The sequence below is a fragment of the Pinus tabuliformis genome, chromosome 2_2 (genome assembly GCF_031772625.1).
Source record: "Pinus tabuliformis cultivar Carrire ecotype Pingquan chromosome 2_2, CPIR1, whole genome shotgun sequence".
Lineage (NCBI taxonomy): Eukaryota > Viridiplantae > Streptophyta > Pinopsida > Pinales > Pinaceae > Pinus > Pinus tabuliformis.
Genome location: NC_142300.1, coordinates 739756408 through 739769000, shown reverse-complemented (window position 1 = coordinate 739769000; position 12593 = coordinate 739756408). Strand labels below are relative to the sequence as shown.

The window sequence follows — 12593 nt, the reverse complement described above, 5'->3', positions numbered from 1 at the left end:
GCCTTTTGATTTGTTGGGAATTTCAGATCTGCATCAGATGGCCAACAGGATTATAATATTATTCCATTTATTTCTTGATGGCTCTTGTTAATCTGGATTCAATGGAATTGGACATTTGTATGGCTTAGTTATCATAGTACCAAGGTAGATTACAATTGACATTAGTCTGCTTTGATGGCTCTTGTTAATCTGGATTCAATGGAATTGGACATTTGTATGGCTCAGTTATCATAGTACCGAGGTTGATCACAATTGACATTAATCTGCTTTGAGCTTTGGATGCCACTGTGCATATTTTGACTATGGGGTCATATTATTCGTTGCATATAGTTTAAGCTAGAAGTTTGGATACTACATGGTAGAAACGAGTGTTGCTGGGATTGTATCCCTATTCATTATCAGTAGAATGACTAGTTTAGGTTGCCGGCACTTCAATGTTGAGAGTACAAAATATCTGATATATTTAGGTTTTTAATTTAAATTTTTTATGAGTGGGTATTGTAAGTTGCTGGTGTTATCGGTGTATGATTTGACAGGAAACTTGCAAGCTATGAAGCACATCAAAAACAGGAGAAGGAGGAGGAAGAAGAGAAGCTGTTGTTAAAGAGGCAACAGGAACTTGATGCATTTGATCAGCAAAACAATGGTGCTGTACCTCAATATAATGACAAAAATCACATTCGAGACAAAAATAGTTTTCATGGGGCCAATAGTGTTAAAGTGACTTCATTTGAAGCGGAGGCTCTTCGGACAATGAAAGCATTTTGGCTGCCATCAGCAACTCCCGAGGCTCAAGCAAAAGTTGAGGCACCTTCACTTTATACAATCTGCCCAGAGGGTAAAGAGAAACTGAAGTTGAAGTCTCTTTTTCCAGTTATTTTTACCAAGGATCCACATGATAAAAAATCTGAGGTTTTGGGGGCCAGTTCTATTTGCCCTAGTTGCAAAGATACACTAACAAACAGGCATACACTAATGGCAATCAGCACTTGATACACTAACAAACAGGCATGCACTAATGGCAATCAGCACTTGTGGCCATATTTATTGCAAAATGTGTGCAGAGAAATTTGTTAAATTAGATGGGGTTTGTTTTGTCTGCAATAGAAGCTGCAAAGAAAAGCATTTGATCACCCTGGAAAAAGGAGGTACTGGATTTTCTGGTCACGGGGACCACTTGGAGGCAACCGATTTTAAACATGTTGGAAGTGGTTCTGGCATGGGACTTATGAGGCCAACAGTTAAAACATGAACATCAAACTCATGTTGAACTACTATGTACAAATATGATTAAGCAGTCCTGGAATTTTAGTTTGTTGGATTTCATAAATTTGACCAAATAAAGCTTGATTTGCTTTTGTGTTCTAATTTTGAGGCTCTTATGCATCTGGAGTTTTAGGATGACGGTGCATCTCTTTTCAGGCATGTGATCGAAAAATCATGCAGGCATTTACTTTTTGCTCCATATCATCCTAAGCTTTCTTTAAGAGGGTTTGGAGGATTTAATTCTGTTTTGTTCTGATATATATATTAGTCAGCCTTGTTCAGTTAGCATGGTTCTAGGAATATGATAAGCATGGTATTAGTATATATGTGGCATTTGTATGAGAATATGGTTGCCTCTGTGTCTGAATCTGTTGGATAGTATGTATGCTGTAATAATATCCTGGGTGCAGTTCATGGAATCAGATATTCTTGACTAGGGAACGAAATACGCTAAAACATCAGTTTTCAAGAGATCAGTCCTAGTGCTGTATGTATAATTTAATTGCGATACAAAATATCCGATTTCTGATGCCATTGATCTTTGATTGGGCTTAATATGTAGTTTGCTCTTTTTCAGTATCTTAGCTTTTCTGCTTGGGGGCTACTGATATCCATGGGTGACCAGCGATGAATTTGATAAAATAATTTCTGTGCAAAATTTTGTAATGCTCACTTATTGAACTCGGGCCCAATCTCAATCATATCTCTCGCATGCTTTTCTGTTGCTCAAGTCAATTCAGCAAAAATCTTACCAAGAATGGACACTATGTTACTTTATGTAGATTTGATTTTTGTTGTATTTTCATTATTGATCATTATGAAGGAAAAAGGAAATGTTCTATTAAGCTAGATCTTCGTTATAGAGAAAACTGGAAGTCTTCGAGGCTACAGATGGCAAAATCCCTCGTAATATTGGCGTGATATACATTAATCTTTATAACATATTTAACAGATTGAAAAGACTGATTTCTGGAGTTGCAGACATGTTATCAAGTTCAATGAAATCCATTCTTAACAGCGTAAATTTTATATATCAGGACTTTGTATGTAGTAGTCCATGGAATAAAGCTAATTTCCAGCACTCAAGTTCAATGAAATCCATTCTTAACAGCGTAAATTTTATATATCAGGACTTCGTATGTAGTAGCACCCCCTTCTTTGATGCCTAAATCTGAAAGTTGAATGTTTCAATGGAAAAGGAAACATCAAAGAAAATAAAATATGAATGCACACCATGTAAAATACAACTCCCAAGAAGTAGCTTCTCCCAAAATATAGTATTTTTGTATTTTCCTTCTATTGTATTCATCTTAGAATCCACATCACCCAATTGTGCTGCAATTAGACCATAAAGTGTCCAACAAATGGAGTTGAACCAATAAAACCATTTCCACCGTACAAGAATTTTCCACCAAAGAACACAATGAACCCATAGAAGAGATTCCAAGAGGAGTACAAGAATTTTCCACCAAAGAACACAATGAACCCATAGAAGAGATTCCAAGAGGAATAAAAGGTCGATGAAATGATTGAAGCAATGTGGTAACCTGGAGTAATAACAACTGACATCATCCCAAAGTAAGTGAAGTAGAGGAAAGTGAAAAATATGAAGAAGAGGAACCATAAAATTTTGGCAAATGTCCACTCAAGAGAAATCATGGAGCAAACTCAAACTAATTTGCATTAGTAAAAATGAGTAACAACTTACCACATCCAAGGCTTAACTCAATTCTTTTCAATGTGAATCATGTTTATTACCATACTTTTGGAGGTGTGCCTCAAATCCTTCTTTATGCATGTTGAAATAGGGTATCAATGTCTTTTGCATGAGCCTCGATGAATATGTGCTGAATATGTAAAGAAAAGAAAGCATTTTGTGTTGTTGCTAAATTCTTGTTGCATTTGCTTTATGAAACAGCCTGATTGTAATGCGGATCTTGTAAGGAGGTTAATGCCTATCAAGTCAAAAGGGTCTTTAATTACAAAAAGGAAGGTTTATCGCTCCTCATCATTTGACTTTAGTTTTTACTTGTTCTGTATTGGTGTCCTATAGTTTCCCTAACCAACCTATATATTCACTTGCCAGTAGTTGTGGAAAAGAAGAGACATTACTTATATTTAATTTATAGTGCATATTTTTATGGGCAGCGCATCTAAAAATCATATGTTCTCTCCGATCTTTCTTGATCTTGCATAGTTCCCCAAGAAACCTAATAACAAGAATCCATTACCTGAAACAAAACATAAAAAATGGGACAGAAAATGCCCACAAACCCAATTGGAGGATTCCATGAAAATCCCTAATACAGGAACAATTCCCAACAGAGGACCAGTAACACCCAAAGAGAAAACCCTTATAGCATCCTATAAGACACTGGTAGCAGGAACCTATTTGCCCAAATCAAGGGAAAACAATACCCAATACTCCAAAAAATTCAAAACTAAAAACTGGGTTTATTCAGGATAACGAATCTTACCTCTTGATGTCTTTCTTTTGCGCTAACAGGCATTCTAGAATGCATTCTTTGCAGAAGAGGTGGCCCTTCTGACAGCAGAGGGGGTCTATCAATGGCTTCAGGCACAGAGAGCAGGCATCAAAGGGCTTAATGGAGTCCTTGTCGAGCCTTTCCTTTTGAGTACCATACCCAAGCTTTCTCTTCTCGTCGTATGTAAAGAACGCCAAGTCATTGTTGTTCTTTGAATGCCTCTGCGGCATCTTCGCTAACTCGGGGATTTACGATTGCCGGCGACAGATACAGGACATAAATGGTGCATGTCTCAATCAGTCGTTAACAGAGTCGGAGGTGTCACCGAATTGTCCCTGGGTGGCGAGCTGCAGAGCGGAGGAATTGCAGAGCGGGAGGCGCCGAGTCGAGGAGGAAGGTGAGTGAGCAGCCCGCGGGATCGCAATTCCTCATTTCGAATTGGAAATGGCAATAACTCTCCACAGCTGCAATTCTAGCTTGGATCTGATCTGTCAGGGGATGTCAGGATTTCCAGCTCCGATCGGATTTTCTGTCAGGGAATGTCAGGATTGCCAGGGAGGGTGGCGGAGAAGGAGGGTGGCCGAGGGCGGAGGGATTGCCGGCAGCCGGAGCCGGATGATTTTCCAGGCGGTGACGAAAACCGGGCCATTCCTCCGCCTAGGTAGACTACTCCATGGAGAAAAGTAAAATTTAGATATTACATCAAAATTTAGAAAGTCATACTTCTTAGACTGAAAAATGATTTTCTCAATTAGCCTATGATATTCTGAGGATATTAACATTGTTGTTATTGGACAGTTTGAAGTCCTTGATAAGCAACTGAGATTTTTTGTTCCATTTTGCTGACCAGGCAGTAAAAGTGGTTACAACAATGCTTTCAAAAGGTTATACCCTAGGAAAAGATACTTTAAGCAAAGCCAAAGAGTTAGACGAGAAGTATCAAGTGATGGACACTGCTGCAGCAAAGGTGGCAGATTTTGGCAAATTCTTCGGAAAGATATCAAAAGCAACTTTGATTACAGCTGGGCATGCAGCTTGCAACGCAGGAACAACACCTGTCAATAGCAGTTATTTTGCAATAGGAGCACTGATGGTTGCTGGGGTTCTTGACAGGGCAACCAAAGCTGCTGCTAATTTTGGTAATAGGAATAATGCAGCAAAGAAGTAGACTTGAAGTATTATGGCACTATCAAGTTAGAACTGTAATGTAGTGGTGTTGGCCTTCAGGTTTATCTGTCTTATAATTAAGTATGCATGTAATGTTGCTTACCCTGCCATAGTCGTTCTTGTATCAAATCAATTTTATGGTCTCTGTATATGTGTTTAAATGTCTGATCTTTCTGCAGCCCTTCACATTGAGATACACTATATATCTGTGGGCTTCAACCCCCAAATGCATGCTAGACAGCTGTTGACACCAGCTAACATCAAGAAATTGGAGACGCTTCAGACCACTCAAGCGGTTGGGCAGCTTTTTGATGTTTGTTTTGGATAAATTTAGGAACTTCAAATGTTTTAAGTTCCCAATAGACGTGGGCAATGACTGGATGGAAGTATGACTTAGATCTAACACAGTCATCTAAAACAAATAAACAACGTCTTCGTTCTAGATTTTTATTCATTCCTTCAAAATATTTGTTAATTCTGTCCTGAATTCCCTTTACACCCCCTTCTTTTTCCTCAGACACTTTTATCTGTCTGAACGTCGACAGCAGCAGCGCTTCAATGACAAATTTGGGTGATACTGTAAGCCACACAAATTGGTCGAAACTGTCTCGGACCTTTTGGTTGTTGAATACCTCTTGCACCAGAAGGGTTTTGCCCTGTCCTCCCATACCCACAATAGCAATCACTCTGAATCCATTTTCCAATATCCACCGACTGACCTTTTCAGTATCTTCCTTTAATCCCACCGCTTGAAATTGAGATAGAAGAGCACAAGATTTTCTTCTTTTATCTTCTTCTGAAGATTCAATATATGCATTGAGTGCTACCTTACCAATGGAGAAAAGTAAAATTTAGATATTACATCAAAATTTAGAAAGTCATACTTCTTAGACTGAAAAATGATTTTCTCAATTAGCCTATGATAAATTTGGGTGATACTGTAAGCCACACAAATTGGTCGAAACTGTCTCGGACCTTTTGGTTGTTGAATACCTCTTGCACCAAAAGGGTTTTGCCCTGTCCTCCCATACCCACAATAGCAATCACTCTGAATCCATTTTCCAATATCCACCGACTGACCTTTTCAGTATCTTCCTTTAATCCCACCACTTGAAATTGAGATAGAAGAGCACAGGATTTTCTTCTTTTATCTTCTTCTGAAGATTCAATATATGCATTGAGTGCTTGAACACCAACAGTAGCATTGAGGGAGGTCAGATATTTGAGATATTTAGCACCCGTGTGTATCTTTGTGATTCTTTCCTTTAGTTTCCTAATGTTCCTGCCCATTCGATAGCGGAAAATTATGTTGATGAAAATAAGCTTGCCCTGCTCGCATTCCTCCACTATGTCAACAGCATTAGTGAGAAAATCCTCAAGTCTGTTAAGCCAATTGGTCACTGAACTAGAATTGGAAGTTCTGGTGGCTCTCGCATCCGTCAATAGGCATTTAATGGAATTAACCTCATCACAAATGAATTCAAAATCTTCTTCCCTAACCGCCTGACCAGCGCAAATTTGATCCTCCATAATAGTTTTGGCTTCGCTTCTGGTTTCGGCTTCTGGTGTTGGAAATACCATTTTATCCTTTAACGTTTATTATTTTTGTTTTATTATTATTGCTTGAATTTCTTCTTAATAAGTGGTTGTGTTTCTTTTGGTTTTAGTGAAAGTATGGGCTCCAATGTTGGCTCTCTTATTATGGAGTATAATTCATCTTTGAGAATTTTTCAATTATTAAATTAGGTTAGTCAATTGCTTAAAATATTAAATTTATTTCAAAAAGTTTTTGTTACTTTATAGGTTAGACACTGGCTTGAAATATTAAACTTATTCCAAAATGTTTTTGTTACTTTATAGATAAGGCGTAGATTGCTTGGCTCTATGAAAATAATGAAGGGAAAATACATGTTAATCTGTTACTTGTGCTCTTTGACTGAAAAATACACGGTGACAGAAAAATGCATATTATGCTAATTGAGGAATGTTTTTCGCTTGTCGAACTTATAGTATTGAATTTAACACACTAACACTTTACAACAATGAACTAACAATATTCATGATGAAAATAGCAATATGGAAGATTTATCTGCATAATGAAAAAGGCAATATGGGAGATTCCAATCACGTTCCAAGGCATTTTTTAAAATGTGGATGTGACAAAAGGTTGTTGTGGAAGGTGTTGTTTGTATATGGGAGATTTCTTGATCATTGTGTATAATCCTAATGTTGATAGATATGTCTACTAAGTGGTTCCAGTTAATGGGGCATTGATTTGAGCGTTCAATATATTTGTATTCTTTATCAAAGTATTCTTTTGTTGTATTTGTATTCTTCAATTTATGCCTTAAGGCGTTTCCTTTGTAACATCTGGTGCAAATGCTAGTTATAATAAGGATGAATTTCGCTACATGTCTTGTGTGTAATTTATCTGCAAATTCATTTGTGGTGGTATTTTTTTTTAATGAAATTGTGTGATTTTTTTAAAGAAATTTTTCTAAAAAAAATTCCTGAAAATTTTAATTAAATAATATAAAAGAATAATACAGTAATATCAGAGTTAGTTTTCCTAGAAATTTTACAATGGTACGAGAGTTGGTTTTCTCGCCAGAGACAAATTTATCAATTGCGGATCGGTCGAACCTGTGACAAACAGTGATATAACCGAGTTATTACAGTAGAAGATCAATCGAGTTATTGCATCCGCAGGGGCCAACGTCGTGGGTTTCAAAGGTCGGGTTCGTGGCTCTATCCGGGGGCCAAATTAATAATTTCCAGGCTGCACTCGCACCGCACAGAGCCACGAGACAAAAATGGCCTGAACATGATCAAAGTGCGTAGAGAATAAACACGCCAAAGAATTTGATATTCAGAGCTTATCCCCTGACTTCTAGAGATCTTAATGTACTTTTTTTTATTAATTTCGGGTTATGCAGTCAAAACCAGGGTTTGACTACTCCGCATAATTTTCATTGCGGGGCAGAATCATAGTAGCTGGGATACCCCATCAAAGTTTCTGGAGACCAAGTCGTCCGTGGGCCGAGCTAGACATTATTGTGGTCGCAGACTGAGAAGTTTCATGAAATCGGGTCGAAGGGTCAGATTCTGTGTCCACATGCGTAATGAAAGGGCTGTGATTCATGGTGTAGGGGTCGCGGGGGAATAACTGGATCGGTGTCTTGGTCACAGGAGATATGACAAGAATCTGCAGGTGCCATGCTAAACCCATGAAAGATATGAATTGCTCTGCGTTTGGGATCACAAATGCTAAGCCTGCGCTTGAGTTTGAACGTGAATCGGGTAATTCGGCAGTAGTGTTTTGTTGATGGAAAAAAGGTTGGAGCATCACAGGTTTTAAATCGTCTAAAGGAATTAAGGTTACAGTCAATGCAGTAGACAATATTTGTTGTGGACAGTCAGTGCTAGACCATACATCGTATCTCTGTGCTGATTTTGTTTTTCATCACAAGAATATTTAAAAAAATAGTTTTAACCATCTAAATTTTTGTAGATAAATGTCTTTCGGATTAATTATATTATTAAGATTTGGTTGAGGTTTCAAACCAATTAATGTGGTTTGTCTTGAGGATGAACCATATTAGTTGGTTTGAAACTCAACCAGACTAATCCGAAAGACATTTATCTACAATATGAATCACAAAAATCTCAGATCTAACGATCTAAATCCATAATTAATTGAAAAAAAAAAACTAATTGTTATTGAAGAGAACCAACAAGTGCAGGAAAGAAATTCACATCTATATGATCCAGTTTTCTTCCATCTCTTGGGAATATGCTCTCACTATCTTTCCAACTCATTGGCAAAGGACACAGTAAATTCATAGCAAGTTGTCAAATTGAGGTAGCAGAGTGTGATTTGCTATCTGGAATTCTGCGGTAAATTATGAGGTTCCCACAATTAATTATATAAATAGAAAATTCTGTGAAATTCCTGCAAAGTTGCATCATTTTTGTAAATGCTTGGAAGATTGTCCTTGTTACATAAGTATATGACGAAGTTTTCCTGATCGTCGTAAATTAAATTTGCGTGATAGTACTCCTTGTTTAGTATCCAACTGTCCCCATGGTAATTGATTGCATACACCTTATCGGCCGGAACGTCTTCATGTAATGTGTTCGACAAAATACTTCCCTGCAAATTATTTGTTAAAACACCTTAAGGAGGAGTTTAAAAATCTGTAAATGGACGACAAAAGTCTTAGAAGGCCTCACAAGCACTATAAATAATTTAGAGAGAAGGAAGCAACAATCCAGTACATCAATTGGTTCTTTGGGCAGTAATGTTCTTATGGAGCAAAGACCAAAACAAATCTGCAGAACCTCTCGAGAGGAGTCCACGCTATTCTACAGCTAGAGCACCCAGGGATATGAAGAAAGAACAAGAAATAGGAATTGGCTCTTTGCACTTGTGTCACAAACTTGAAGATCATGAGGGCATCATTAAATGTAATTTTTAAATTGGAGGAATTAGACTCACTTCTCTCTGAGGTGAACCAATCAGATTGGAGGAGTTTAAATTGGGCCTTAAAACCATCAATGTTTTCCTTGATACAACACAAGTTCTTAGAGCACACTTGTGGAGGGGTAAGACTTATAGTTGCCTCTTGTATTAGTGAGATCATATTGTTAATTTCACCTATACCTTCTTATAATGATGACATTATGAGGAAAGCTTTCCTGCTTATAAGCACACAGCTTCCAAGGGTTGTATAACACTGAGGGTCCTATCTATTCAGAAACCAAGTGCTTGATAGATTAGGGCTTGATTCGTCTTACTTGATAATTACTTGTGAATACTAGCTATCTTTTTTGAGTTTATGTTCTTCTTCATCAAGCAATTATACAAAACTTCGAAGCATAAAGATCACAAAGAAACAAAGAACACCAGAGCTCCAAGCCAAGGCAAGACCCCACAAGGGAGAAAACCCAAAAATTCATTTTCTTATAGAATCAAATCAAAATGGGATATCCAAGACCACGACTGCCTCAAAGAACCAAGTCAACCCTCCTCCAAGTCATGTCCAACCAATTCAAAAGTCAACAAAATTCAACACTAGTCAAACCTTTGAAATTTTGGTCAGATCACAGAAATTTTCAGCGCTGAAGTAGAGGCCAAATTTTGGCCCTATAGTACCTCTGAAATTCCACAAAAATCTTGCACGTGTGAGCAGAAACTAGGCAAAAAATGTGATTTATATCTCCTTTGACTTCGATTGATTTTTTTTCTATCTTCTGTGCAAAAATTGATGTGATGATGATGAGTGATGAATAGCTCTCCAATTGGTCAAACTTACTTGTATTTATAGTTGTCTAGGAGTTTCGAATGACTGCACTTAAGGCGGACTTGTCCAAGGAGGGTCAACTTGGTCCTTGGGTTGACATATTGAGTTTTTGACTCAACTAAAAATCTTTTTCTTTTCTTTTACAAAATTCCAAATGGGACTTGACTCAAATTACATTTCTTTTGACTCATCAAAATTCTTTTTGACTCAAGTGACCCTATAAGTGTTGGGTGTGGAGCATGATTATCACCCTAATTTAGAGGTCTTTGTTTTAGCCGGATGTATACCCCAGGAAGATTGTACACCCCTCCATGTGGGGGGGACTTGTCCCCCCCACGGGGGTTCGGGGGGGCCCATCCCCACTGGCTGGGGGGTCCGGGGGCCAGTGGTCCCCCCGGGGGGTTTAGGGGGCAGCGCCCCTGAAGCTAAAAACAGATGTAAAATTGCCTTGTAAAAGTATAGTAATTTCTAGTCAATCTGAGCCGTTCATTAGGCGGATGATCTGATGGTAGAACTTATGTTTAGTTTACGGTTTTTTGCCCTAGAAGGCAACCCCTCTCTTTGTATGAGAGTATTGTATTGAGGCTGTGTAATTGAAGTGTATTCTTAGAGCGAGAAATAGATAGGTGAGATTGTGAGAGAAAACAGAGGATATTACAGCGGATCTGTTGTAGGTTGTGTCTCTTCATTTTGCTGGATAATAAAAAGGAAGGATTGGCTATTCGAGGTGGACATAGCCCAAACTAGGTGAACCACGTATATCTGTGTCTCTCTAGTTTTACGTGTTTGTGTTTTTCCGCATATTATATGTCTTGCATTTCCCTGTCATATATAATATTTTTCTAACAATAAGTATGAAGAACAAGCTTTGACTAAAATAAAAATATTAATGATGAATGTAATCAATGATAAAAATTGTATTTTATTACATTATGAAGGCCAACATTAGTTACATTTTTCAACACTCCCTCTTAACTAGAGAGGTATTCATAATGACTCAATGGGACAATTGTTGATTTGGGGTAGCATCAGATGTTCTCTAGCCATGAAATTTGGTGGAGTGTTGAGGCACATGAGATTTCCAATACCCAAAAAGGGTTTGGGCAGATTCTAAATAGATTAGGAGATATTAAAATAATTAATATTTTTAATGGAGTCCCTAAATCTAAACTTAGAGAAAATAAAATATTAATATGAATCTGTGTTAGAATGGTCCAAAAAAACATGGATCAAGCCAGATCTAATCTTAGTCATTTATTAGGGATTTAATCTCGGTCGTTGAGATGTCAACAGAAAATGTATAAGAGGATGCTTGAGGGGCACTTGGAGAACACACTAAAGGAGACCAGTCAGTTCAATTTCTGGAGCGGGGTTTGCTGAGAAATTGAACTAGTGGTCTGGAGAACTGTCAGGAGGCAGCAAGTACGGAACAGAGAACTGGGAGATCAACGCAGAAGAGGTAGACACAGAGCCAGAGGAAGCCACGCAGAGGCAACAAAGACTGCGCAGAGCCAGAAGGGCCTGCGTCATCCACGCAGAGGCTGCAGGAGTGACGCAGAAGCCTAGAGAGGTTGTGCAGAGCCTTAGTAGGTTGACGCAGAGGGTTTCAGGCTGTAGCAGAGGTCAGTAGGGCCTACGCTGGGTTTAGGAAAGTGCTGGAAGTTTGTCTATGTATGGGTAAGCTAGTTTGGCATCCTGTTGTACAAGAAATTTGTTGAATAATAAAATCCTCCCTTGCTGCATCGGTTTTCCCACATTGGGTTTTTTCGGGGACATTAGTCCAAAATAACTGTGTCAATGTGTGCATATTTTTGTTTCTGTATTACAATGTGATATTTGCAGCAATATTTATTTTAATGTTTGTTGAAGTAATATCATGAATAACTTATGATGAAATAAGTAGGAAAAGTAAATCAGTCGCTGCAGTGATAGAATTTTCACAAACTCAAGTTGAAAGCATCAATGATGATTTTTCATCATCATAACCAACATTGTAAAAATAGAAAGGCCTTGACTTTCAAGCTCTATATCTCCATTAGATCATAACACAGTGCTAGGAGGCATAAATTTGGACACCACCACCTCTCAGTCACATACCCCATCTAGATGCTCACCAGGGATGTCCTGACAAGATTGTTTCCTAATCCACTAGAAAATATCGGTCCTCGGGACTATTCTTATCTTGGATTAAATCCGCAAAGAATATTGGTCCCAGATGCTTATCCAATCCACCATTCTCCTTACTAGTGCCCTCAATAGGCTTATGGTTGTTAGTACTGGCCATAGTGCATGACACATGGAGAATATAGTGTCCATCATCACTCCCTCTCAACCACGGAGGAGATATCTACAAGCCCAATCTTGTCTCTCA

The 12593-nt window shown here is 38.1% G+C and overlaps 1 protein-coding gene across 3 annotated transcripts in view; it reads left to right on the top strand.

Moving 5' to 3' along the window:
* LOC149194778 (E3 ubiquitin-protein ligase CSU1-like) overlaps nucleotides 1-12593 on the top strand; it is a 286100-nt gene that overhangs the window by 200119 nt on the left and 73388 nt on the right. Inside the window, exons 2-3 of one of the 3 annotated variants that reach the window (XM_089405166.1) lie at nucleotides 537-965; nucleotides 1009-1368. The exons of 1 other annotated variant lie outside the window; for it this stretch is intronic. In XM_089405166.1, the coding sequence (XP_089261292.1) occupies nucleotides 537-965; nucleotides 1009-1252 (673 nt within the window). In that variant the 3' untranslated portion in view covers nucleotides 1253-1368. Of the gene's footprint in view, nucleotides 1-536; nucleotides 966-1008; nucleotides 1369-12593 lie in introns of those variants that run through there. One more of the 3 variants, XM_089405165.1, reaches the window with a different exon arrangement.